At 47.9% G+C, this 25,880-nt stretch overlaps 10 protein-coding genes across 10 annotated transcripts; 4 read left to right on the top strand and 6 right to left on the bottom strand.

Annotated features, from left to right (window-relative positions):
* Positions 1-124: 124 nt before the first annotated feature.
* On the bottom strand, positions 125-1,822 carry N7517_002181 (putative amino acid permease family protein; the record flags this gene model as incomplete). Its single annotated transcript, XM_056719911.1, has 2 exons — positions 125-1,605; positions 1,660-1,822. The coding sequence occupies 2 exons, from the start codon at positions 1,820-1,822 to the stop codon at positions 125-127; spliced, it is 1,644 nt and encodes a 547-aa protein (XP_056584046.1).
* A 2,373-nt stretch (positions 1,823-4,195) lies between these two features.
* On the bottom strand, positions 4,196-5,152 carry N7517_002180 (uncharacterized protein; the record flags this gene model as incomplete). The annotated part of the gene is made up of 2 exons (XM_056719910.1): positions 4,196-4,774; positions 4,829-5,152. 2 exons carry the CDS (start codon positions 5,150-5,152, stop codon positions 4,196-4,198), a joined length of 903 nt encoding a protein of 300 aa, XP_056584045.1.
* A 4,357-nt stretch (positions 5,153-9,509) lies between these two features.
* On the top strand, positions 9,510-10,052 carry N7517_002179 (uncharacterized protein; the record flags this gene model as incomplete). The annotated part of the gene is made up of 2 exons (XM_056719909.1): positions 9,510-9,672; positions 9,727-10,052. The coding sequence occupies 2 exons, from the start codon at positions 9,510-9,512 to the stop codon at positions 10,050-10,052; spliced, it is 489 nt and encodes a 162-aa protein (XP_056584044.1).
* Positions 10,053-10,314: 262 nt separating this feature from the next.
* On the bottom strand, positions 10,315-11,304 carry N7517_002178 (uncharacterized protein; the record flags this gene model as incomplete). Its single annotated transcript, XM_056719908.1, has 2 exons — positions 10,315-10,986; positions 11,044-11,304. The coding sequence occupies 2 exons, from the start codon at positions 11,302-11,304 to the stop codon at positions 10,315-10,317; spliced, it is 933 nt and encodes a 310-aa protein (XP_056584043.1).
* Positions 11,305-11,786: 482 nt separating this feature from the next.
* Positions 11,787-13,046, bottom strand: fhpA (flavohemoprotein; the record flags this gene model as incomplete). Its single annotated transcript, XM_056719907.1, has 1 exon — positions 11,787-13,046. One exon carries the CDS (start codon positions 13,044-13,046, stop codon positions 11,787-11,789), a length of 1,260 nt encoding a protein of 419 aa, XP_056584042.1.
* A 1,075-nt stretch (positions 13,047-14,121) lies between these two features.
* On the top strand, positions 14,122-15,149 carry N7517_002176 (uncharacterized protein; the record flags this gene model as incomplete). Its single annotated transcript, XM_056719906.1, has 3 exons — positions 14,122-14,445; positions 14,495-14,795; positions 14,845-15,149. The coding sequence occupies 3 exons, from the start codon at positions 14,122-14,124 to the stop codon at positions 15,147-15,149; spliced, it is 930 nt and encodes a 309-aa protein (XP_056584041.1).
* A 602-nt stretch (positions 15,150-15,751) lies between these two features.
* On the top strand, positions 15,752-17,679 carry N7517_002175 (putative GABA permease (Uga4); the record flags this gene model as incomplete). The annotated part of the gene is made up of 6 exons (XM_056719905.1): positions 15,752-15,836; positions 15,892-16,037; positions 16,098-16,145; positions 16,198-16,345; positions 16,402-17,406; positions 17,468-17,679. 6 exons carry the CDS (start codon positions 15,752-15,754, stop codon positions 17,677-17,679), a joined length of 1,644 nt encoding a protein of 547 aa, XP_056584040.1.
* A 485-nt stretch (positions 17,680-18,164) lies between these two features.
* Positions 18,165-19,340, top strand: N7517_002174 (uncharacterized protein; the record flags this gene model as incomplete). Its single annotated transcript, XM_056719904.1, has 2 exons — positions 18,165-18,367; positions 18,545-19,340. The coding sequence occupies 2 exons, from the start codon at positions 18,165-18,167 to the stop codon at positions 19,338-19,340; spliced, it is 999 nt and encodes a 332-aa protein (XP_056584039.1).
* Positions 19,341-19,853: 513 nt separating this feature from the next.
* N7517_002173 (putative GPI anchored protein) lies at positions 19,854-20,354 on the bottom strand (the record flags this gene model as incomplete). The annotated part of the gene is made up of 1 exon (XM_056719903.1): positions 19,854-20,354. One exon carries the CDS (start codon positions 20,352-20,354, stop codon positions 19,854-19,856), a length of 501 nt encoding a protein of 166 aa, XP_056584038.1.
* A 1,116-nt stretch (positions 20,355-21,470) lies between these two features.
* Positions 21,471-24,330, bottom strand: N7517_002172 (CAZyme family GH55; the record flags this gene model as incomplete). The annotated part of the gene is made up of 3 exons (XM_056719902.1): positions 21,471-23,099; positions 23,157-23,805; positions 23,861-24,330. 3 exons carry the CDS (start codon positions 24,328-24,330, stop codon positions 21,471-21,473), a joined length of 2,748 nt encoding a protein of 915 aa, XP_056584037.1.
* Positions 24,331-25,880: the final 1,550 nt, after the last annotated feature.

Below are 25,880 nucleotides of genomic sequence, written 5' to 3'. Positions count from 1 at the left end.
TTCCAAATATATAAAATCCAACCGGGTTATGCATTACATACGGAGTATATACTATGTACATGTCTGTCCTATCGTCCAAAAAATAGCATGACTTCTATAAAAAAACCATGGAAAGCCCATGGAATCATTTATAATCAGCAATGACCGGAGTTTGGACAGCCGGAACAGCGTCTCCGATACCTGGCTCATTCATTTCCAGATGATGGGCATAGACCATTGAGGCGATGGCATCTTCGGTCTGGAGATATGTTCGGTTGCCTTGGATGAACCAGAATGCAACAGCGATGACCAACATAACACCAAAGACGGCAATGGCGAAGTTCATATCGCTGGGCGCCGGGTTAGGGCTGCCAGGGAACAGGAAGAAAATGGTAGTGATGATACAGTAGAAGATGCTGACCCAGTTCAACCACGGACCAATGCGACCGAGCTTGAACGGACCCGGGGGCAATTTCTCACGGCCGGTGATGAGCAAGGCAAGAATTGGCATGGCGTAGGAGACAGTCAGGGCGATGGTGCTGACGCTGAGAATAGCCTCAAGCACGGTGTTGGCAAATAGATATAGGATGCCGACGATGCCGATGACGATACTCTGTCCCCAGAGAGCGCGGGCAGGAACTTGCCACACAGGGTCGACATGGCTGAAGTACTTGCTGAAAGGCACGCCGCCGTCACGGGCAAAGCCCCAGGTCAGACGGGAGGCAGTGGTGAGGATACTAATGCCCTGGCCTACACCGTTGAAAATGAACAGCGCAATCAGTACAGCGGCACCTTTCAGTCCAACAGTCTCGACCATAAGCTCCATGAAGGGGAGGTCGGCGTTGACGACACGGTCCACATTCTGGATGCAGAACAGACAGACCACCATGAAGATGAATCCAGTTACGGCACCGAACAAAACAGCCATCCAGATGACTCGAGGAGCGTTCTTCCGAGGCGCAGGAATTTCCTCCACCATATGAATCACCGAATCGAACGCAGTCAACCCGTACGCTGCCTGTACTAACCCAGTGAACCAAACCACACCGTCGCCCCAGCCAGTCTCATTCTTCCAAGCACCAAACGCGAATGACGCGGGCTGGAATGACAGATCGCTCTTAGTTCCGACCGAGATAAGTAGAACAAGAGAGAGAACAATAAACAGGCCGAAGAACCACACTCCAACAAAGTTGTTAATCCAGGGTAGGACCTTATCCTTACGGCAGCTGACCACGTTGACCAGGGTAAGCACAAAGACCACCCCGATATATACAACAAAGTTGAGCCAGCCCTTGTTGACTCCATCCCACTCGGGATCAAACATGGTCTTCATGCCCAGCAGGAATTCAGTCATGAAGGCAACTTGCGACGCAGTCAAGGTCCACCATCCAAATGTATTGATCCACGCACACATGTATGAGACGAATCGACCTAGAGGTGTATTCCATAGTCGATATACCCAGTAGGCCTGACCGAGGGCGGTAGGCATGCTGCTAGTCAACTCGCCCAGCGAGAGAGCAACACAGAGGTTGCATATTGTGACCAGCACCAAACCCCAGAGAATAGTTATAGCACCACCATTGGTGAGACCACTGCTGAGATCCTGTGCGAAGGTTGAGTAGGTACCTGGGACACGTCAGCACACTTTCGGGTTTCATCGGGTGGCAAAAAGCAACATACCAAGTACACAAAAGGCGAGCGCCAGCATACTCCACATATCGAATTTCCGCGTCAGGGCCTGGGAATGGCCCAGGGCAGCGAGATCTTGCGCATCTTGCACATCTTGCACATTTTGATCCGTCAGTGGTGGCTTAAGGGGTTGCGGATTAGACTCCAAATCCATCCCGTGGTAATTCAGCCGGAGGCGATGTAGATATCAGTAGGCAGGCAGGAGGGAAATGCGCCCATTTTCTGACCGAAAACGAGAAACATGGATAGGGGGAGAAATAATGGTTGCTATATACTCAGATCTGACATCTGGCGCTTTCCGCGTTGATAAACCCCTCAAGGAAAATACGAGGGGTTTGATAAAGCTGGAGACCAATTGAGAGTATCCAATGACGCGGGCTGATACTAACTTTGGGATTTCCTAGAATCAGAACGATTGGTCATGGACTAGAGAGATGTTGATAATAAAAACGATCTGCCTAAGTGAATTGGTTTTTGCGGGGAATCGTCGGGAGGACCTCCCTACAGTGGGCCGTTAGCCTCCGATAAGAAATGGGGTATAATTAGGATTGAATTCATATTTAATTGCAGGGATGTAGATATGTAGAGATATAGAGATGTAAATAGATAATTTGAATCTTAATCGCAAATACCATGTTTCATAACTCCAAGCTCCGACCGTTGTAGCTCAATCGCTTCTCTTCAAGGATATCTGAAATTCAATGATATGCCAATTTCAACGGGAAGCAACCATAGGCTCGCAGTCCCATTAAAGTCAATGGAATATCAACAAAGTGCCAATAATCAGTGGCGACAGCTGACCCAAAACGGCAAGTCCATGCGTGGCCGATAAAGAATCAACGATTAGCCTTTAGAGCGCGGCTCTAGCACGGTTTGAGAGCGTCGAGTCCGAAAGTTGACATACTTTGGTGTGCGAAGAGACACAGTAACTGTCGAACTGCATATCTGCATTCACATGAGATATTAAACAGTATCTACGTGGAGTCAATTCCACATATGGGCGATAGGGGCCAGCGGAAGCCATTGTGATATCAATGTGGATTCGAGACAGCTTGAAACATTTGTAGATGATCAGCAGCGGAAGTACGGCGGGGGGACCGAGTCTGATTCGTGAAAGTAGTCCCATCGAAAGGGGAAGCCTGGCACGATGGATTCGGAACGCACTTTGGACCACTGAAGCAGCAGCTTTGAGCTTCGTCCGGGGAACGGCGCCATCAAGGTCCACTTCAATTATTGTTTCGTAACGAGAGCCAAGAGCCTTAGCTTAGGCTGACGAGTCTCCTCAGTTAGGCATCGTCGTAGGGTCCTCGCCACGCATCTTCAACCAGATGAACCCCACAAAAGGAAGGAGAAGGAGACGCAGGCACCGAGGTACGGCGATATAGGCCAATAACGGACAGAATATAGTATGCACGGTTGCGAAACAGCCCCATGAACAATTAAGTTCAATCTATATGAGTAACACCCTGATGTACTCGTGACAGACCGGCAAGCTCACTATAGATTGCATATGCCCAAAAGCAGGTTATGACAAGTGTATAGTACTCTGCTGACAGCCGTGCAGCCGAGGGATTGCAGCGATATTCAGGCACGGCGCAGCAGCCTAATCCCGACGGGGATGTGTGGCTTCTAGAATCATTATAGTCTCCCCCTTGCTGTAATCAGCACAGCTAGCCTCTTTGGCTAACGGACAACGCTTTGCGCTGTCTCCTTCCGTAGCCCCTGCTGAGAATTATGGGCACTTCCCAAGGCCAGATTTCAGTTCTCCTATCTCATTCCCCGGTCAAAAGCTGGGAGTTGAGCGTGTCTGTCGAGATGATAATGGCTCTGTTCGATTTCCTTTTTAGACTGATTATAGCCGTTGACTATAATCCAGAAGTTAAAGAAGTTCACTATCATTCAGCACGGTCTTAGCCAGGTCGAAGCCATGCGAAGTCGATATGAAAGCCCAACCACAATCATGGTGCGAAACGCATTCGCCATTGAGTTTGGGAGAACTCACCTTGCTAACCAAGAGTGGCCCGTCAGTCCAGCACAGACAGCAAATACGAAGGAGTCTCACTTACATTGCAGGTATATATACCTGGATGGGACCACCAGAGCACAACTATTTTCATATTTGAAAGCATCAGGCCATACGCACACAAGAGAAGAAAGGAGAATGTTTGAGCAAGATGAATCATCCGAGTCTTGGCAATTATATTAATGCTTTAGGATACTATCCATGGAGGTATTCCCATTCATGTAGGGGAATCACAAGTCACAAAACACTTTTGTGGTCGCCACGACCCGAAAATCAAATCATGTCTTGAGAGATGAGAAAGGGCTACATTCGTGCCCAAATAACACCTGGTCCGAACGCCTGCGCCAGCCCGAAAAAAATAATGAAAAACAAAGGGAAAAAAACGAACGCCGACCGGGACCGCGTTGTCCGGCTACTCTAAGAATACAACGCTAGTCGCGGTCATGAGGACAAGAAAGATACTTGAAGGGCAGCTTCACTGTGGCATGATCGGTATGTACCAGATCATAGTCGAGGGTTTTTGGTATGGCGCCAAATTCCGCCCGGTAGCAAGTTCTGCTTGAGCATTGCGAGCTCCTTATGCAGAGCCTGGTTTTCCTGCTGAATGCCGTCGATGTAGGTAAGGGCATTGGTGAGGATCTCGGACTTTTTGAGAGAGCCCGCGCCAACCTTGGTATGTTTTTGAACACCTGAGGGCGAAATGGCCTGCTCGAGGGAAACAAACTTGGCGTTCATGTTGGTGCGGTAGCGCTTCTCGATGATGTTATGAGCCGCGCGCTTAGCAGCATTCCGCATTTGAGGGTCTTGGCCACCCGTTGAGGAGTGGTTCGAGTCTCGGGAGAAACTGCGGGTCTTGCGGGATGTGGAGGTGGATTTGGAGGGTTGGGGGGTAGCGATCTCTTCTTCCTTCATCTCTGGACTCGAGGACCATCTTGTTGAAGATGAGCGGGTCTTGCTTTGTGTTTGAGGCTGAGAAGAGGCGTAGGTTGAAGGTTGCATTGTCGACTGGGTCTCGAACGCATTCGAGTCGATGGATTGACGTGCAGCAGCGGAGGACCATGTCTGATCGTCACTTTCGAATTCCTTCAGGGAGATTAGCTTTGTGTCAAGATATATATGGGAGGTGGAGAGTCATACCGATGATAGGGAAGCTGCATCCTCGGCCATGGGCATGGTGAATCCACTGATACCAGAGCTAGCAAATGGGTCGTTGAAGAGATCCTTGGACTCGAGATTCGTGAGGCTGTCGGCGAAGTCGAATGACACGGGCTCCATATCGGTGGGGTTGAGGGAGAACAGATCGATGGCGTTGTCATAGCTCCAGTTGGCAGCGAGAGGATCGGGTCTGTCGAAGAAGTCGGCGGGTCGAGACTGGGGACTCAGGTGTTGGCTGAGGTAGGTCCCCTGGTCTATGGAGAGATTGGGGATCTCATTGGATCGGTTGCAAGCCATGATGCACATCTTGAATCATACGTTGGCCTCAAAGGGCAGTTTGCAGGATTGGGATATATAGTAAGTTGGGAAGAGGTGGTGTAGTAAAGGGTGGCGAGGGATCGAGGATTTATAAATAAACTGAAGATATCAACCAGGAGATGGGTTTCGGCCGTCGGGGATTTATATAAACCCACAGTGTGCCCCGAAAAAAAAACAGGGGTACGAAGGTGATCCGGAACAGACAATTACGCCTGTGTACGAGGCGGAAATTGACCTGTGATGTCAAGTCTTTACAGTCCCTGCGTATCTAAAATGGCCTAGCCTGTTCGGTTAGCCACTAGATTTCCTGTTCGGTGGAATAAAGCCGAATCCCCCCCCAGATCTATAACGGCCGGCTCCGACGAGTCCATTTTCCGATATTCCCCTTTGTGAAACCATTGAAGTTTAGAGTGTCACGGGAACCGGGCTGGGCCTTTACCCAATCCGGCCGAGTCTCGGACCCGACACTTTATGTAATTTATGTAATTTATGTCTATTTTGTACATTTTCTACCTCCTTTTTTATGTTTTGACAGGTTTTGTATTTTTCCACGTAAAATTGAGATCCTCCATAGAGCCGATCTCTCCCACACGTGGTATGTCAATTATGTTGTATTTATATAGTTCTATGACCTTGAAATGTCCTCTCATAAATTATATGACTTTTCGTTTCAATTCTCCGACAATAGATCATACTGGTGTTGCATGCCACCAAGAGTGGCCACGTATCATATATGGAGTCAACATTCACGAATTATATCTCGTCTTTGGCTCGGTGGCTATAACTAGCGGCAATTGGCAGGTACTTGGGGAATTACTATTTGGTTACAATCACAACTATTTTGATTTTGTGCTTGCAATTCATAACTTCAGGCCTGAATGCTGTTCCATAGTAGACCACAAAAGGCACAAATTTAGCTCTGCTGTTATATAGCCCTCAAGTGATCCCAAATTCCCTTTGTAAAAGCGGCAACGTCTAATATCGATATAGCAAGGGCCCTTCGCCCGGTATAAAAACCGTACTCCGTACTTGTATCGACTAGAATCATGTACGGAGGTCTACTCGGCTTCGCATTCTTTACATTCTTTATCCGGTAAAAGACATAGCCTTAAATATACTTTGGCGATTACCTGTTGGCAACCCTGTTGGGCAATCTAATATTTTTTTTTGAATCTCGTATACTAAACTCTACGTCATGGGTATTTCTTTCACGGAGGAGATATCATTCCCGGTCTTCCGAAATTGATATAATGATGATTGACACGTCAAAGGTTAAAATCACTCAATCAAACATGCCACTGTGATACATATGACCGCAATATTTTCCTAATCTTCTTTGGAAAAGGATACAATTGTATACTTGGCAAGTTTCCCTGCCGCTTGTGGCAAAGTTCACGAGTATCTAGTACTTTTGTCTGAAAACCAGCGCCACCTTTTGTAGACGATTTATGAAATCATATCTCAAACGTGTCAGATCTAGATTTACATTGGATATGAAGAGAAAGTAAATGGATTTCTCGGTCTCCGTCCAGTAACAAAATAAGTAAATCCCGCTTAACCAATTTTCTTCATAAAATGGCGCCACTCGTTTCAAGTGGGGTGACTCGGATGCCCCCCTTTCCACTTTCTCGAACCCGACATCCACCGAATACTCCTGTGACCTAGACGGAGGCCGTATGTCTTTGGCCTTCGGTCAACAGTTCCGCATTTATGGCATGAGGGTTCGTCTTCTGATCCCCGATGCTGGCGATCCGATTGTACTTTTTCAAGATCTGATCCTTGTACAGTTGGCAAATAAAAAAAAGTGATATACTATATTGTTAGACTTTTGTGGCTAATGACCATCTTGATATCTCAGATCTATCACAACCTTAAGTTTGCATGTAGTACATACCTAGGTAGTCATCTAGACCGAGGCTAAATTGCAGGTTACCCTTGTGTTTCCAAGAGGGGTCCGGCACGCCTTGACCAGGTGGAGTAATAACGGGCGCTAGACCTGTCATCTGCACAAAATACACGGATCTTGACTCGATTCCGGTCCCGACTATCGTTAGATCTTGGTTGGATCGTCTTCAGTACCGTAGGATAGGTACTTTTGGCTGTCCGGATCTGAAGATAACCCTTGGAACTTTGCCGTATACTTCACATAGGCAAAGGCAACTTTCATGTGGGAGGTCTGCCTTGAATTTTGCTTCAAATCGAATCTAGATTCATTGTTTAGTGCCAGATTTGGCGATAGATATAGTACCAGATCTAGAACTATGAGTTCTGAGGCTGAAAATGGACAGTGACAGTGTTTCATTCTTGTTTCTCGCCAAGCACACCCAGTTGATGCCATTCTGATGAAGCTTGTTCATAGCCCTCGGCTACACAAGAGCTTTGGGGCCTCGATATTCCTTTCTACTATATTCTATAATACCCATTATGGTCTCTACTTAGAAGACAGCCGTCTTTGTGCACAAAGCAAGTCAAGTTCTGCACTAATTAAAGTCCCTAAATGACATCTCGGATTTAGTCCCCAAATGAGATATACATCATACGTTAAGCACATGCAAGCCCATTTTGTGGATCCCATATAAATACTCCGTATATACTCCGTGATCCACTTTTTACATAATTTCAATGTTCACAATACGTATTATATGTTCGAGTCTCCACTATAGTGTAACTTTTCACTAAGCGACATAGAATGGGCTGAGGTAGAGAATGCTATGGACACATGGAATTGAGGTGTCGCACTAGGATCTGATATACAGGGGGGATTTACGATCTGACATGTGAATTGTGCGGGCGCAGATTTGCTCAAACTCCCGGGGCTGAAACAAAAGGCTAATGCAATTCCGACTGCAGGTCATCAGAACAATATGAGAGGCTGATCTACAGAACCTTACTGCCGACATTCAAGACGCCTTCCACAAGGCCCAAACTATCAAGATTTGAACATTTTTTCAATGCCTAGAAAGAATCAGATGTGAACATTGATTACGGAGTACCTATTCGAGACATAGCCCATTAGCATGAAGTAGATAGGCAAGACATTCCGACTACGGATGAGGATCCCATTATGGCGTACATATAGGGGAAATAGTGAGTGTGTCTGGAATGCAGACTAGGGTGACACCCAGATAAATGTATACTTGATGCAGACATTACTTTGAAACCTCTGTACAAGAATTGGCGTATGTAAGTGAAGGTCAAGATTTGCCTCTTTACAGCATCGCTACAACATACATTGAGTACGGAGTAGTAAGGGGTGCTTTGCAATATTTGTAGTTTACAATGATCTCCCTAGTATCGATTAGCTCCGATATTTCAGAGTGAACTGATTGCTGGGGCGTTGGATTTGAAGTTTGCCCTTTGGTGCCTCATATTACTTTTACCTGCACAAATGAGCATCGGCGTGTGAGTTCCCTACCGTCTTTCTAGATTGACTTGATTGTGCTGTGATTTATATTGACTGTAATAGACTTTCGATTTTGAATCGCAACACATATTTGCTAAGTGTGGCTATCTTACCTGGTGAAATATATATCATGCCTCGCTGTAATGATTAGAGCTTGAATTAAGCAAAGAACTCGTGGGGTCCGACCCGACATGGGTACCGTCGATTTCCAACAAGCATTCGAAGAACGGGAAGTTACTTATAGTATAGTGGCTATGTCAAACCAATGGCACTTTTGTAAACCTATTTCTAGATCGGTCATAGCTTTGATCCACAAGTTTCCCTGAGCAAACAGCGCGCGACGTTCGGGCTGATATTTTTACAACTTTAAGCTAGGACCACACCTGATGGACCAGCAGCAAACAACCGAAGTGAAACATACAGTCGGTCTGAAAATTGGGAACTCCATGGGATGGAAATCGAAAAAGGGAATGTCCCGGAGTTTCTCCACCCAAACCTGAAGATCGACAGTGGCTTGATGGATTCAGTTCCACATTTCGGGAAGAGACTACCCGGAGACGCAGGGCCTATTGGAGCTTTTAGTGACATCCAGGGTCTCATTAGCTGAGTAGGCATAGTCAATCAATGTCGTGATATGCAGTATCCCATGGAATACGGGCTAAGCCGCTACTTTGGCGACATCCTTCAACCAAAGCATGAAATCTGCCTCGAGGGGTGGCCAAGACATGTTTCAATCTTGCGACATGGTCGTCCAATGGAATTGATGACAATAATTTAGAGTAGCCACTTTATTTAAAAATGGAATCGCGCCCGATTTTATGACCTCACAAGCGGCTCAGATCTTGGTTCAAAATTGCATGAATCGGGCTTTAATATATAAGAGTCCCCAGTTCCTCATTAACTCTATCACCAAATCTACTCTGTAAATCCAATTCACTCATAATGAAGTTCTCCCTCGCTACCATCACCGCCTTCGTCGGCGCCATCAGCGCCGCCAACCTTCCCAATGCCTTCACTCTCGTTGCCGAGGGCGGCAAGACCGTCCTGACGGATGGCCAGAACACCTATATTGGTGCCAACACCACTGACCATGAGATCCTGATCCGTAAGCATCCAGTGTCCCATGACCTCAATCATGCCTCTGACATGTGATTTCTAGTCCGTGGCGGCAGCCCCAACGGCCTCGTCTCATACACTGCCAAGAACGGTGTTCCTACCGCTTTCCAGAGTCTATACATTGTCGAGAACTCTGTCTCGCCCGTCGGTCTGACCCTTCCTCACTCTGGCGCTGTCCCAGAAGGTGGCAACGTCACTGGCTTTGGTGTTAACGACCAGGGTCTGTTCACCCATGGCGGCAAGGATTGGTTCGCTGTTGACGGCTACGGTGATAGCAAGGTCAAAGAGATCTATTGGTACGGAGCTCACAACTCTGTGTACCGTAGCGAGAAGCTCTATGTTAAGGAGCTCAAGAATTACTCCGCCTAATTATTTACTCAATTTTGACGCTGGGTCGATATGACAGAACGGCGTGATGAAAGTTGCTTGTGCTTCTGGCGCGACTTTCCATGCTGGTATATTCCTTTTACGTCTTTCTACTGTATTATTTCATCCCACAGTATATATTGAAAATATCACGAATAGCGACATTAAAGCATCTGAATTTTCTCAAAATTAGTTTCTATCTCGGAGGAAAACAATCTAATAGTTCCATAATATACAAATTCAAATCGAAGCAGCCTACAAAGGCTCATCCGACCATCTCCTTGATGGTGGTTTCAAAGCTCTCAGGTTCACGCCCCAAGATCTCACGTAGAACTGGAGAGACAACTGCAGCCTCGCCCCGTCTGATAGCCTCCCAAGCCGTAGCCCACTCCCTCGACAGATTAACCCCCTTGTATGTTTGCTTTTCAGCAATCCCAGGAAGGTTCACATACTCATCGACAGTGATCTCCCGAATCTTGAGCACTTTCCCAACTGCCCGACCAAGAATCTCAACCGTCTCCGCAAGAGAGATCTCCCGAGGCCCAGAGAGCAGAACAGCCTTGTTCACATACTCGAAGCTCTTCGGGTCATTGACGTACGAGACAATCAACTTGGCGGTCCCCTCACCCAGCTCATCACGCTTGACCCACGCCACGCCTGGGCCTTTACCCGAGTGAGGAATCGTGACCTCGTCCGCTGGATTCTGTAGATCGTAGAACGCGGTATAGATCGGATAGGATTCAGCGTAAAGGCCCTCGCGTACTGATGTGTAGGACACCGTATCTTTCAGGGAAGAGAAGTATTTCTCTGTTTCGATGTGGGCGCCCATCACATGAGCGATGCTCTGGTTGGTTAGATCGCCGCCGAATCCAAGAGAGGAGTAGAAGATGTGCTTGACGCCGCTCTTGATGGCTGCATTTATAGCAAGACGATGTGCCTGGTTATCGTTGTTAGACCAAGTAGTTAGGTGTGCGTATCACTTGATTTTCCTTACCTTGACCCTGTGATCTGTCTCGAAGGATGCATATGAAACCAGCATCAAGACATCCACGCCATTGAAGGCCGTGTCTAATGTCGATGGGTCATCATAGTCGGCCCTGCGTACCGTAGCGCCAGCTTGCTTGTTGTCGTCCAGCTTCTCGGGGCGTCGGGCAATCAGAACCAGATCGGATTCTGGGACTAGTTTCTCCAGATGGTTCACAATGCTTGATCCAAGGGCCCCAGAGGCGGGGAAGACGCCGATTTTGACACCCATGTTGATATAGCGTGAGGATGATAGAAGGTGATTTAGTTGGTTGGCTGTAGTTGAAAGGTCTTTGGTGATACTGGGATATCTAGCCTTTATATCCTACATACATCTCATGGTAGTTTGCTTATAAATGGATTTCGGTATTCGGTCTATAGCAGCAATGACCGAATGCAATGACCCTGTTAGTTTTGTCTATAAATCCATGGATGTCGATCTGTTTCCTTTTTAATAAAGAAGATACATCACCCCCTTGCGCCCAGATTCCACCCCTGCCGGAAAATCCAAGTACTACTCCGTATAACCTACCTTATTGGTTGTAGTTATCCCCTTAAAAGTTGTTTGCTTGCTCAGCAGATGGGTCCAGGGATATTGTGACGTCTTTTATTCGTCAATCATAATTTGAAATACTAAGAGAGGAGATATGTTGTATGTACTTCTAAACGCCAAATAATGAACAAAGAAATAGAATTGGTAATCACACTCCGAACTCAATGAGGAATACCTCCAGTTCCGAACAATTCCATCTTGATGCGATCGGCACTCACGCCCTTGGCCTTGAGAGCCGACTCCATATCCGTCATGAATTTTCCGGGTCCACAAATATAATATTCCGTCTTAGAATCATCTAGGAACAAGTCCTGATCCTTCAACTTAGACAAGTCCACCCGCCCGGCATGGTGGTAGTCCACGCCTTCCTTCTCTCCCTCAGAGGGGTGACTGGTAAAGAATGTCGTGTGAATGGAGGGGAGTTGCTTTGGAAGCTCGGAGATGTGCTTTTTGAAAGCACGCACGCTCTCCGAACGTGCGCCGTGAATGAAATGCAGTTTGCGTGATTCCGGCGATTTGGAAATCAATGTGTTCAACATCGACGTCAGTGGCGTCAAGCCCACACCCGCAGAGATCAACACAATCGGGTTGCCGGTTTCCGAGTCAGCGGAAGAAAGGAAAAAGTCGCCGTAGGGGTGGGAGACTTTGATTATGTCGCCAATGTTGCGTGTATCGTGGAGCACATTCGAGATGTAACCTGGGTGAGTGGCAGCACCTGGAGCAGCGGGGTTGAGGCCTAGTTCTCTCTTCACACTGATGCGGTAGTAGTCCGGCTTGGGCTGGTCACTGAGAGAGTACTGTCTGGCCTGCGGGTACTTGAGAGCTGGGACGTCGGTCTGGATGGAAATGTACTGGCCAGGCTGGAAGGCCGGCAGTGGCTTTTCATCGACGGGGGCGAGATAGAAGGAAGTGATTTCCTCGGATTCCTTGACCTTGTTCACAATCTTGAAGTCTCTCCAGTCAGTCCAGCCCTCGGCATGTTCGTAAAGCTGCTTTTCGCGGCCGATCATGATATTTGCGAGTTGCCAGTAGGCCGCACCCCATGCATCGTGGATTTCTGGGGTCAATGCCGCGCCGAGCACCTCACCCATAGCTTCGAGGAGGTACTTGCCAACGATCTTGTAATCGTCAGGCTTGATATACAAAGACGCATGCTTGTTGCAGATCAACTCGACGGCTGAGCTTAGTACGCCAAGGTCATCGATATACGAGGCGTAGGCGTAGAGTGCACCCGCCAACGCACGATGCTGATGGCCGTTGACCTGGTTGGAAGTGTTGAACACGGTGTTCAGCTCCGGGTGGGCTTCAAGCATGTTGCGATAGAAGACAGCCGTGATGGTGTTGCCATGTTCCACGAGAACAGGCACCGTCGCCTTGATGAGGGCGATTTGGTCCGGAGTCATTCCTGGGTTAGAAGCCATGATTGATGTTTTCGAGAAAAAAAAAACTATTGATCTTTGCACTCCTGGAGAGGTTTAAATGTAAGTGACAAATCAGGGGTGAGTAATATGAAAGCGGTTCCAAGGTTGGATTTCGTTGACTACCCAGCTATTTATCTTTACCCGAATTGCTAAGAACGTAAAAGACGGGATTTGAAAATTTCTAGAAGGCGTCTGGCATGATCTGTGAAGATTTTCAATGCCGAAGTGAAGAACATCTCCGCGGAGAGGGATATACAACGCATAAAGGGATTAACTCGGAATTTTCAGCGGCCGAAAATTTCTCGTGGCTTTCACAACATGCAATTGCATAAAAATTCTATCACACATTTTTTTTCTTTATGTGATACATACAAAAGAATCTATTCAAACCAGCTGGATGTGTATATATACCTCGCTGACCCTGGAGGATCGCCCCGCCACATTATAGTACATTCAAAATAAGACCTTAATGCAACTTAAAATAGACAGACACATCCATATTCTTTTTTTATACCACACGTGGTGCCATGAGAATGTCGTCGACCTTCCGGGGAAACCCGATGATTACTCAGCATATTTTGCCCGCTCTTGGCAGACGTTTGGGGACTAGAGGGCAAGGCATCTTTAACCATTCTGTCGTTCCAAGCTGGATCCAAGATTCATCTCCAAGTTTTTGACCCCAGATCTGTGGAGAAGATACCTATCATTGGACAATCTATTGAGAATGACGTGTGGAGAGGTCTCGGCAACCTTAGCAATCGTTTGCGGAAGTCGACATGCTCTCGTTCAGCGGTTCAACTCTATACGGGAAAATATATACATCCCATCGAGCCGGGTAAAAGGGACTACTGCCATTAGATAAGCTCAATTGCGGGTGAGTCAAGCGCTAATCGATGATACATAAACCAGTTGCGCGACACCTCCGTATTAAGTAGTGACGTGTGCGATATGCAATGGCTGTAAAGTGCAAAGCTCGATGGATAGTAGAAGAGGCGGAGATGTTCTCACTTGAGCATTCTGACGAGACATTAGTCGATTTCGACTTTAGTCTCTCAATTCCAGCTCACCCTCCACGATGCGGTTCAAGAAACGCAATTCGTCTGATACCTCGACGCTTGGGGAGGTCTTGAGTTCCACTGGACTTAGCCAGCTGCCCATGCTGCACCTACCACCCGAGCTGCGGTACAATTTGCTCTGCGTGATGGGCGAGTTCGTAGGGACGTTTCTGTTTCTCCTCTTTTCTTTTGCGGGTACACAGGTTGCCAATACCCCTAGACCGCCAGATAACGCTCCGCCGAATACTTCTAATTTGTTGTATGCGTCGCTTTCTTTTGGGTTCGCTTTGACGGTGAATGTCTGGGCATTCTTCCGAGTCACGGGCGGTCTCTTCAACCCGGCGGTATGGACATCACCACAGAGGAATGGGAATATTTGCTGACATTCATCAGGTTACTCTTGCTCTCTGCCTGACTGGTGGCATGCCCCCTTCCCGGGGGCTGTTTGTATTCCCTGCGCAATTGGTCGCCGGAATTGCTGCAGCGGGCGTGACGAGTGCCCTATTCCCGGGCCCGCTAAACTGTGAGACCCGACTCGATGGTGGCACATCAATTTCACAAGGACTCTTCATTGAGATGTTCTTGACGGCCCAGCTGGTGTTTGTCATCATCATGTTGGCGGTGGTGAAGCACAAGTCCACCTATTTAGCTCCAGTGGGAATTGGTCTGGCTTTCTTTGTTGCAGAACTGATTGGTAAGTAAATTGTTACTTCGCAACGTACTGTGCTGACCCTTCACACCAGGTACTTACTATACCGGAGGATCTCTCAATCCTGCTCGCTCCCTCGGACCGGATGTGATAAATCGCTCATTTCCAGGATACCACTGGATCTATTGGGTCGGTCCTCTGCTCGGGTCCCTTCTTGCCTCTGGGTTCTACCATATTCTTTGTATTGCGCGCTGGGAGAGGATCAACCCTGGTCAGGATGACAACGAGGAAGAGGCAGCCAGAAAGGAGTCATTGATCGGTTCGGAGCATACCATCACCCCCCATGTCCCTCAAACCTCATTCCCCAGAAGAGAGGTTCCATCCGATGAGCATGTTTAATGCTCCATTGCCCGAACGACTGTTCTGTGGAAACCTGGCGATTGCTTTCGCCTAGATGAAGATAATTGCAGCAAGCTTGGGTGCGCTGAACGAATTTCCCTATAGGAGAGACGATGAATGGTACAGGAGCTCAATATTTCAGACTGGGAAGCCCAGAATAGCTCATCTGTCAAGTAAGTGTGGAAATTGAATTGGAAGCATATGGAGCAACTGGAATCAAACATTGAAGTTGGAATGCTCGGCAAATCTAATCAAAATCAAGTTGGCTGGGCTGAGCTCGTGTGACCCAACAGGGTGCAGTTGTGATTGTGGGAATCTGTGCTGATCAACCTCAGCGCCAACATTCTCAATAGTCGTGAAACGTGAAGTGGCCACGCATGCTTCACGTTAGCACTGAAATTTCAAACGCAAGGGCCACAATCACGCTGCACTGTTTCCTGCAGCGAACCGCGATTATTGGACTCCCCACCAATGGTTGGTCAGTCTTAGCTTTGGCGATGAGTTTCAAGATCCACATCCCTTGACTTGACTCCAAGTTGATTTGACATTTAAATCATCCATCCCCGCCATGTCCGGACATAGCATGAGTTGAGACGGTCACAATGAACTCGCAACCTGTCGACCCCGAGGCAGTCGCACCGGTCGCGACCGGCATGGGGGCAGATGCCGGGGACGTGCAGTTGCTGGGTATGATAGTGTGCTTCCTTTCGTGGGAAATATTAGTCGCTAATACCCTTTCTAGCACGGATGGGCTATAAACAAGAGCTTCGTCGGCAGTATTCCACCCTGCAGGTTTTCGCAATCGCATTCAGCATCATGGGCTTGGTGCCCTCAATCGCATCGACGCTCTCCTTCTCTCTTCCCGCGGGTCCGGTTGGCATGGTCTGGGTAGGGGTCGAATCCCCGTGAGTCTGGCTGTGCTGTTGATTGACTGGGATTACGGAATAGGGATGGTTCACAGCGAGTATATTCATCTTGTTAGTTGGGTTGGCAATGGTAGGAACCTTCATTGGGTTATCTGTGGAACTATCGCACTGATATCACCTAGGCTGATCTCGCGTCTGCCATGCCAACAGCTGGGGGACTGTATTGGTGGACACATCATTTCGCCGGACCGAAGTGGAAGAGCCCATTGAGTTTTTTGATCGGATATAGCAACACATTGGGTTTGATCGGTGGCATCTGTTCGGTGGACTGTGAGGATGATCCATGCCCATTACCGTCGATAACATCACTTACTCTTGTCGTACAGATACCCTCGCACTCATGATCCTCTCCTGCGTCTCGATATCACGTGGAGATGGATGGTCCGCCTCGCGCGGCGTGATCTATGCTGTTTACGTCGGCTTAATCTTCTTCCACGGCCTATGCGGCTCCTTAGGTGGACGCCTAATGCCGAAAATCCAGATATTTTGCATCTATATCAACATTGCCCTCGTTGTTGCGACGGTAATTGCATTGCCAGTTGGCAAAGTGACGCGTGGTGGGCCCCTCAACTCTGGCCATTATGTTTACGGCCATACCGACAATGAGACTACATGGCCAGCCGGATGGGTATTCATGATGGCCTGGCTCGCTCCGATCTGGTCAATTGGCTCATTTGATTCTTGCGTGCACATGAGCGAAGAAGCCATGCATGCATCCAAGGCTGTTCCTCTTGGAATCGTCTGGTCGGCGGGCTCTGCATTTGTGCTTGGCTTCCTGGTGCTGTCTGTCATTGCTGCTACGATGAACCCGGATGTGAGCGCGACAATTAGCACCAAGTTCGGTCAGCCAATGGCTCAGATCTACTACGACGCATTAGGCCGAGACGGTGCTTTGGCATTTATGGCTGTACTCTGCCTCGTTCAGTTCCTTATTGGTCTCAGCTTGATTGTCGCTGCTTCTCGCCAAGCATGGGCTTTTTCTCGCGATGGTGCACTGCCATTTTCTAGGTTCTTCCGCCACGTCAGTAAACGCATCCAGTATCAACCGGTGCGCATGATATCTGGCCTGGTATTTATTTCGATTCTGCTGGGCCTGTTATGTCTGATCAACTCAGCAGCTGCCAACGCCCTATTCTCACTATTTGTGGCAAGCAACTACCTATCATGGGGAACCCCGATCTTTTGCCGCTTAGTCTGGGGCGAGGACCGGTTCACCCCGGGGGAGTTCTATACCGGCCGCTTCAGCAGGCTCATTGCTTGGGTGGCCGTTATCTATCTTCTTTTTGGTGTTATCTTGTCTATGTTCCCGACTGAGGGTCCCAACCCAACTTGTACGTATTTGAATACTAGAAGATCCCTCGACCGGTTGGCTAACAATTTACTTACCGGTAGCGTCGAACATGAACTACACCATCGTAATAAACGGCTTTGTTTGGTTCGGTTGTATGGCTTATTATTTCCTTTTTGCACGGCGATGGTACACAGGACCCCAGATGACTGTCGACGAGAGTAATTCTATTGCCGCAGATAATATCATTGTCGCTGCAGTTCCCCGTGCGCTGCCCACCGATGAACTCGCATCTTTCAATCATAAGAAAGAATGACGCTTTTTTCCTGGATCTCTGCCTTCGTTACATGATGACCCCTGTCATAGATCCCTTGCAATTGGATTTGTCCTTTCATACCTTTCCCGCTAGGGGTTTCAACGCACACGAATATATTCGATTCCCCATAAAAACCTCTGCCTATCTCTCGGTTTTTCCTTACTACATACATGTATGTATGGTCACCTAATTCCACTCAGGCTGATTAGTTGAAAATACCAAAATTAAGTTGCCTCGGTCTTCAGATAAAGGAAGTGTATTTTCTACGTCATATTCCAGATTTATCATCTTCAAATTCTGGTGCTATTGTCATTTCATTGTTTCCGCTGTCTTCACCTCTAGCCCATTGTCGTCCTCTTCAGATTCCACGATTCTAAATGGTAACAACCCCTCCAAGTCATCAAACCTCTCATCACCGGGACTGCGAAAGCAGTTTTGAGAGTGTTATCCAAACGTTGGGCCAAGGAGTCAGACAAAGCAAGCCCATGGAAGACCCCTATGATAAAGCCGTCGTTCTTGGGCTACGATGGAGCAATGATGACCTGGACTTGGCTAAACCTCAAGGTGCACTTCTCGAGACATTCCGGACACAATGCAGATTCGAGACGGCTAGTTTGCTTATCCCCTCTAACTCTAGGGAGGATGCGATGGAGGCGATATATGACACAGTTGATAAACTCCGTCAGAAGTACGAAATGGATCGTGATATTGGCTATCGCAATCGGGGCACGTTATTTGTGATCCATTTTATCGGCCATGGCGTATCTGAATCAGAATGGAAGTATGAAATCTGGTAATCCCTAACCATACGCATCCATTGTACCCGTTCAGTATCATTAATATCGACACTCAGTGGAACCCGCAGCCCTGATGCCGTTAGAATCCCATGGTCTTCCATTTATCTTGACATGAAGGCAGACGTCCTCGTTCTCATTGATACCTCCTACTCTGGAAGCTTCCTCCAGCCATGCCACAGCCTGGGAAACATACTGCGGTACAGTGAACGTAACGCTGAGTACCTGTTCTCGACAGGCAACGAGATCTCTGATCAAAATGGTCCCACTTACGATGTTAACAACAATTTCACGACCCGTCTGACAGAACTTCTATACACTGCGTCACCAGCGCCGGTTACCGTCGTACAACTCCACGAAGCTCTCTGTACCCAGGCCAATGACCCACGTACCAAGCTGCGCTATACTCCTCAGTATATGGACTGCAGCAAACCAACCATCATTCTCCAGCACCTCGATAATTACGTGTGGAGAATAGAAAATCCCACATCCAAGGCACAAATACCTATCGGGCGTGTCCTTGTTTCCGTATCTGTTCGAGGGAATACCGTTCGCGGCCAGGCCAGGCAGTGGCAGGCGTCGCTATCGAAATTGGACACCGAGGTGACCATTGAAGGTGTTTTTGACCTTCAGGGGTATTTTCTGTGCCTTCTATCAATGCCTATCTCGTTGTGGAATAGTTTTCTACATCCAGGGTACAAATTCATGAACTATGAGGAGTCTCACAACCAACTGGCAACGGATCCTAGCGCAAATAGCCTCTTTGTAGCCACGCTTCTAGAGAGACCGAAGGATCCAGCTTATGTTGATTATGTCATGCTCTCTGACAGAGGGGTGACCTGGCGACGCGATATACCGATGATCTAGCCCCTCGCTGTGGAGGCATCTTTATGCTGTAATGGAGGAACGGATATTTGTCTTTTTATGGTCCTCACTGCTAGAAACCTATGCAAGGTTATATCCGCTATCGGTGGCTTTATTACTATTGCTTAATCGAATCTCACCATTCGCTCTCCACATCGCTTGTAATGGCACTTTTTAAGTCATGTCTCTGTTTACTTTACATATCTGAGAAAGGCCGCTAGCCTCAAAGATTTAGTGAAAATATGTGTTCAATTGGTTATAAAAATGTTCTAGAACATGATTATTGGTCATGGGACCATCATCATATTGAATGATTTGGTGTAGTCGAAATGGTCGACCAGAATGCAAAGTGTACAGCCGAGGTATATTTACAGCTTCAAAAGAACGCCGGTATTAAACCTTCCCAGATGCGAGGAAAGTGACGAACAAAAATTCGAGCAAAGTCGTGAACAAGAGGCATAGTGGATATAATGCCTGGCATCAAATCCTGAATCAACGGAGTAATGTATCAACACTTTACAGTGCAACCATAACACCGAGGATACCGGCCATACCGGCAGCAACAGCGCCGACAGCAGTGGGACGAGCGAAGGCGGCATTGTCGGTGACGGAGGCAGAGCCAGAAGGAGATCCGGTGGATGTGCTGATTATGGTGGTGGACTGGGTAGCGGTGGGGTTACCATCGGAGTCAGTCTGGGTAGTCTGAGCTGAAACCGCGGTGACAACCCGGCTGGTAACCTGAGAGGCGATGGAGCTGGCTTCGGAGGCGGCGGCAGAGCCAAGGGATGAAGCCTCGCTTTTGGCAGATGAGATGACACCCGCTCCGGCGGTGCTCGCGGCTTCCCCGAGGGAGGTGGCCTTTGAGGCGATTTCGGATCCGAGGGATTGGCCGCCGCCGACGGCAGTGGAGTAGACGCCTTCGACGTCAGAGACGATGGAGTTCACATCAGGGCCGTCTGGGGAGGCGATGGCAGCGGTGGCCAGGAAGAGGACGGAGGAGATCAAAGTGAACTTCATTTTGATGGGTGGAGAGAAAGAAGGTTGTTGGAAAGGTGTTGTTTGGTTTGGGGGAGTGATTTGGATTGTAAATTATGGACTCTGGGGATTGAAATGATAAACTGGAAATCCGGGGGAACACTCCTCTTTATATTTGGTCCATGGGCACTAGTTTCCTATAGATAGAAACATCCGGAGTTTGATTGCGCATGGCTAGACAGCCGAGGCGGCAGTGGCGACATGACCTCAGCCTTGTAGCGATTATCATGTCGATCGTAGGGTCCGTTCAGGGATAGGGGCTAGTATGGAGTACCTGTTTTGTTGTAGAGAACTGGATTGGATATCCCGCTATACGGCTTTGGGCAATGATATCGTCATATCGGGGTCCACTTTGTCACGAAGGCGCAAGTTATGGGGCCGGTTTAACACCTTAGTCCCTCACCCCCCGGAAAGCACCTGAAAGATCAAGACGTGCATGTTCTCGCACGTTCTCGCATAAACTTGATTCGTTTAGTTCACGGGCAATGCACCATAGCCCACGGCCAAAAAAAAACTTCGCAATGCTTTGGGTATTTTGCTGCCTTGGCGGCCCCCGGTACAAGTACCATCCTGACACATAATTACCCTCCTAGGGGTGGCTTGGATGAAGATCTTTACGGACCCTAAGTGACGTGAGTGGTCGACAATGCTATGAAAGCGAGTCTTACCAAGACAGTGGGTCAGCTCTTGTGTTGGATAAACCAGTCTCGGCGCCCGTCATTATAATTGGAACAGTGAACAGCCCACTCCCAATTTCCAAGTATATCGGCCCCTGTTGTATTTTCAGCTGGCCAAGGGTAGCCAAGGACTTTAATGACGCGTCATGTAACAGGTTTGAGCGCCGTTATTGCGAAGGGGCAGCGAAGTAGCCTAGTGTATCATGACTGGTTGTGGACTCAGTTGCCGGGGGCGATATCCGCTGACGGCCTGAGGCAGCCACATCACGTGTAGTATTAAAAAAAGAAAACAGGGAAAATGCCAGAACGCCAAAAGATCGTCATCGAGGAACATGAGGATTGTTCACATGAACCCTTTCATTAATGATTATAATTTAAATTATTGAATGCATATGTCCAACGATGCAACATAACACGTATATCACGCTATGAACTGACCATAGACCTGGATGATGCCTTCCCAACCGCCTTTATGGTTCGATTCACGGGGATTGCTCTTTCCATCAAACACCATCACGTCTGTCATGCGCGTGCTGATCGAGTACCAAACCAGATTCTGAGGGTTATTCGTAACCCGCATCATATTGGTTTGGCAATTCCCGTTGCAAGGTTCATTGTATTTACCATTCCAGTACCCGTCGAAGAAGGCCCAGGCAGCTGAGTTGTACAGCGCGATATTAGATCCGCCATCGACATTCGTAGCTATCGCAGTGCGACACTTTTCGTCATTTGCAGAACACCACGAGAAATCAGGGTCACCGTACTTGGCGACGGCTGTCCATGGCGCTGGCGCAGCCTGGTACTCACCCTGACCTTGCATATACGGTGTTTCTGTTTGTAGAAGACCCGCAAAGACGTTCTGAGCGTTGTGCAAGTTATAGTTATACAACCAGTGATGCTCGGAACCGGTTCCTGTCAACCAGGTACCCTTGGTGGATTCGACCAAGATCCCGCGGCCAGTTGAGATAATAGTGAGAGGTGACTCGCTATCAAGGTTGTGATCGGCGGTCCATCCCCAGAAGTTCTCGATATATGCAGACGAGGTCTTGGTCAGGTGCATTACCATAAACGCAGCCATGCAGTCCTTGGTGTCTTGCGAAGTGCAAGCATTGGAGATACTAGTGTCAACGGTGCCGCCGACCATCGCCATTGTGTTCCAAAGACCGACATCGCCGGGCTGATCACCTGCGGCATTGATTTCAATGATCTTGGCGCCCGGTAGGATCTCGCCGACGGAGAATCGCATGTCCTGAATTTCAATCACACCGACGTCGCCGGGGTTTCCAAGTTGAACGACAGGTCTCGGATTTTTGGAATCCTTGAACTTGTCACCATATCCAGAAATGACAGACCATGCTTCTCCGACAATGCGGGTTCCAACTGGGACAAAAATGGTGTCCGAGACTCGATATACACCGAAGGGGATGTATGTGACCTTGCACGAATCGGCATTTTCAGTCAAGATAGCGTTCAGACCTTTGGTGTCATCAGTCTTACCATCACCTTTCACTGTGTGTCCAGATACGGTCTTGACATTGACAATATCCGCTGTGTGGTAATCTTGATATGTGGGCTGGGCCTTGATAAAGTATTTGTCTCCCACCAGCAAAGGGGCCGGGCGCTTTGTCTGCCAGCTTGCCCCAGTCTGGTAAGTTTCTGGGACGACAGTACCCCAGACCCATGTATCGACATGAGAGGTAGCGGCCAATGTCACCTTGCCCTGGGCATCGACTGCGATAGCGTTCTGAGTATCGTGCTTCAGGTTCTGAATGAGGAACTGGCTATTTTGGTTTCCAGAATCACGGGACGAGTCATAGAATCTGACTACCGGTCCTGTGTTGGTGGAAGTGGAATCCAGAAGCACTAGGCTACCCAATCCATTGCCAGTCATATCAATACCAGTGCCGCAGCTATCAAAGGTTGCCTGTTGAAGCAGCACCGTCCACCCACCTGCCGCAGAGAAAGCTGTTCTGCAAGACTGGAAATATATGTTCTTGAAGTTGACTTGTTGGTTGGAGTTCTTGATCCCGATAACTCCGCCAATGATATCCTACACACTTTGTTAGGATGCTCGTTCTTTTGTCTTGGGCTTTTCTGGATTGCTTACCACATCGGTAACAGCAATTGTTGACCCGGCCTTGATATCGATTCCAGTGTGACCCGTGGAGGATTTTGGCATGCGAATCTTAACATTTGTCAAACCCGATCCTTGGGCAACTCCCCATTGAAGAGCAGTGAAGTGACGGTCCGGCTTGAGCGCAGTCGTATCCAGGACCACGTTCTTCACAAGCGTTGCAAAGCTAGTTTCCGGATTGCCGTTGTGTGAATCGTATCCCATGATGAGATAGTCACCACGGAATCCCGACGCAGCCTTGATGATGGGTGGGTTCAACGGATTGCCAACAATTATCGTACCCACAGTTAGGTTGAGAGTGCTTCCAAGTTGGTACACGCCGCCTGGAAGGTAGACCTGAGCAGGGTAACGCGTGACACCTTGGCCTTTGCGACTGCCGCCCACGCCGTCATCATCTATGGCCTTCTGTAGCTTCGGAGTTTGATCACCAGAACCATCATTGACGACCGAGTAATCCATCACATTGCGGTACACTGGGTAGAGCGATGTTTTAGCGTAGGGAGCAAATCCTGCTCCTTGTTGGTTGTGGTCCTGCTCGTCAAGCCAGTAAGTCTCAGGTGATCTGCTGGTAGGGGCAGCACATGTTTTTGTCGCGGGAGAATGCCCTTTCTCAGATATGAAACTAGACACGTTGGTTAGCATTCAAGGATGCTATGAAAATGTTAAACGACACATACGATGGAGTCGGAACACTGGGTCTTGTCGATTGAGTGTTGGTCTTTGGCGATGGAGTCTTTAGACTTGTTGCGAGAGTATTTGGGGCCGCAAAATTAGTGCTAGCTGTTGTCGTACTTGCATGTTCCATATCTGAGGAGGAACTAGCCCCCTCTGGTGAAGGACTTGCAATCGAAGCATCGGCAGCCTTTGATGGGGATCCCACGGCTGTGCAGAGAGTATTTGCTGCAGCCGACAAAGTCGTGGCACTCGAGTATTGATGAACAGTAGCAGCAGAGAGCGCTTCGGTGAGATCTGCCAAAGAAGATGCAAGAGCCCAATCAAAGAGGTGGTCAATATTTGTCGGGCTTGCATCAACAGTTGCGGATGAAAGTGCATGCGATGAAGATGCACGCACCAAGTGCAGTGGCCAAACAAACCCTGATGAAGTAGACACAATAGCTGCCACTGCCAAATATGAGAAACCCCTCATATTCAATCAACCACAAACCACTACCTCGATCTCGATCTCGAAGTAGATAGAAAAGACCAGGAGAAAAAGGTGGGTGAATAGAGACTAATAAAAATGGTCCTGGTTACATGTCAAGTTTTTCGACAGACACCATGCAGACGATCTTGGAATGCACACAAAGACCACCTTGTTTGAAGAATGTGTGTACACTGGTCGGTACAGGTTCAATGGTCCAGTTGAGAGGGCCGGGGATGATCGACACCCCTTGTAGGAATCGGGATTCGTAACGTCCTGCCAAACTCTCGCAGGCTTATGTCGTCGCCACAACTTGCCCTGTAGTGCCGACTTTCTGGCTTGATGGGATTCCAAGGTAATGGTACAATGTGCTATCCCTCATCCTTGCAGAAGGGGAAGTGTTCAATATCCTTAATCAGGATAAAAAGTCTTGTACTGTGGCGTTAATACTGTGTTCATATTGAACTGGGTACTTTTTCGTCATTTCAACACGAAAGGACTGGAGGCGCGTTGAAGACTTTCAGCTGACGTCTCTTCGTCTGTTCCTTATTTCTTTCATGGATATGTCATAATCACAACTGAACTTCTAGGCTATATCTTGATTCATATCCCTTATGAGCCCTAACTAAGACGCTTACTATAGTTGTCAATAAGAAGTCATGGTTAGAATTTGTGTTATTTGACAGGTTTAGAATGCTCTAGATTCGAGCCACATGGTAATCTGTTGAATGTCAACATAATCAATTTTTCTACCTCACCCCTTGCACTGGGTAAAATGTCCGCAGGTGTTTATATAGACTTCCATGCCAACGGCAGGTATGCAGCATGAAGTATGCTCAAGTGCCTTGGCTATCTGTGCTATGTTATGGTAGACGAGACTAAGTTTCCGATGATTGGGACACACTATATATACTTGCAGATATATATATTCAAGCACGGAAAATTGATAGATCATCAAATGAAGTCGTTAAACCACGACTTATGATATTCCAGGGGTTTAAAGTGTTGCAAGCTGTCATATTTATCTCTGCGCCTCTTATGACTTGTAAATATAAAAGGAGCTAGAGGTTGCTTGTCTACATCCCTTAGTACAATCATCAAAGACGGAGAATTGCCCATGGGCCAAATTGTTAGAATATGTTTCTTCCAGACTGCTAATGTGTCTTTCTATAGCAATTAAATGATGATATCAAATATAGTGTCTTGTGGCGAGAAACCTGCAAGTCCGAGATTTGCGTGGGATAGATTTCCGATGAGGCGACACCCGCAAACAATACCTCATGACTGGCGGAAAGGGCTTAGAATCCCATTGAGTTGATGATTTTCTACATTGTTGACCGCGCGAAAATAAAGTCCTTGCTGATTGCCGACCGTGGTTCACCAGTATACCCCAATCACGTCTCCGTGAGCTCATATAGCCATTATGATAGCCCAATTTGACATGGAAATCCCGAGAACATTAGACGTGAGACCTTGTGTGGTTCAAAATTCTTTCACTGAACAAAAGATTTACAATCTACAAATTCATTTACTACCAAACAATCGGAGGCTAGATG

Source organism: Penicillium concentricum (assembly GCF_028827145.1).
Source record: "Penicillium concentricum strain IBT 3081 chromosome Unknown utg000001l_segment0_segment0, whole genome shotgun sequence".
Classification (NCBI taxonomy): Eukaryota; Fungi; Ascomycota; class Eurotiomycetes; order Eurotiales; family Aspergillaceae; genus Penicillium; species Penicillium concentricum.
The sequence above is the reverse complement of the archived record's forward strand: the minus strand, read 5'-3'. Positions and strand labels throughout refer to the sequence as shown.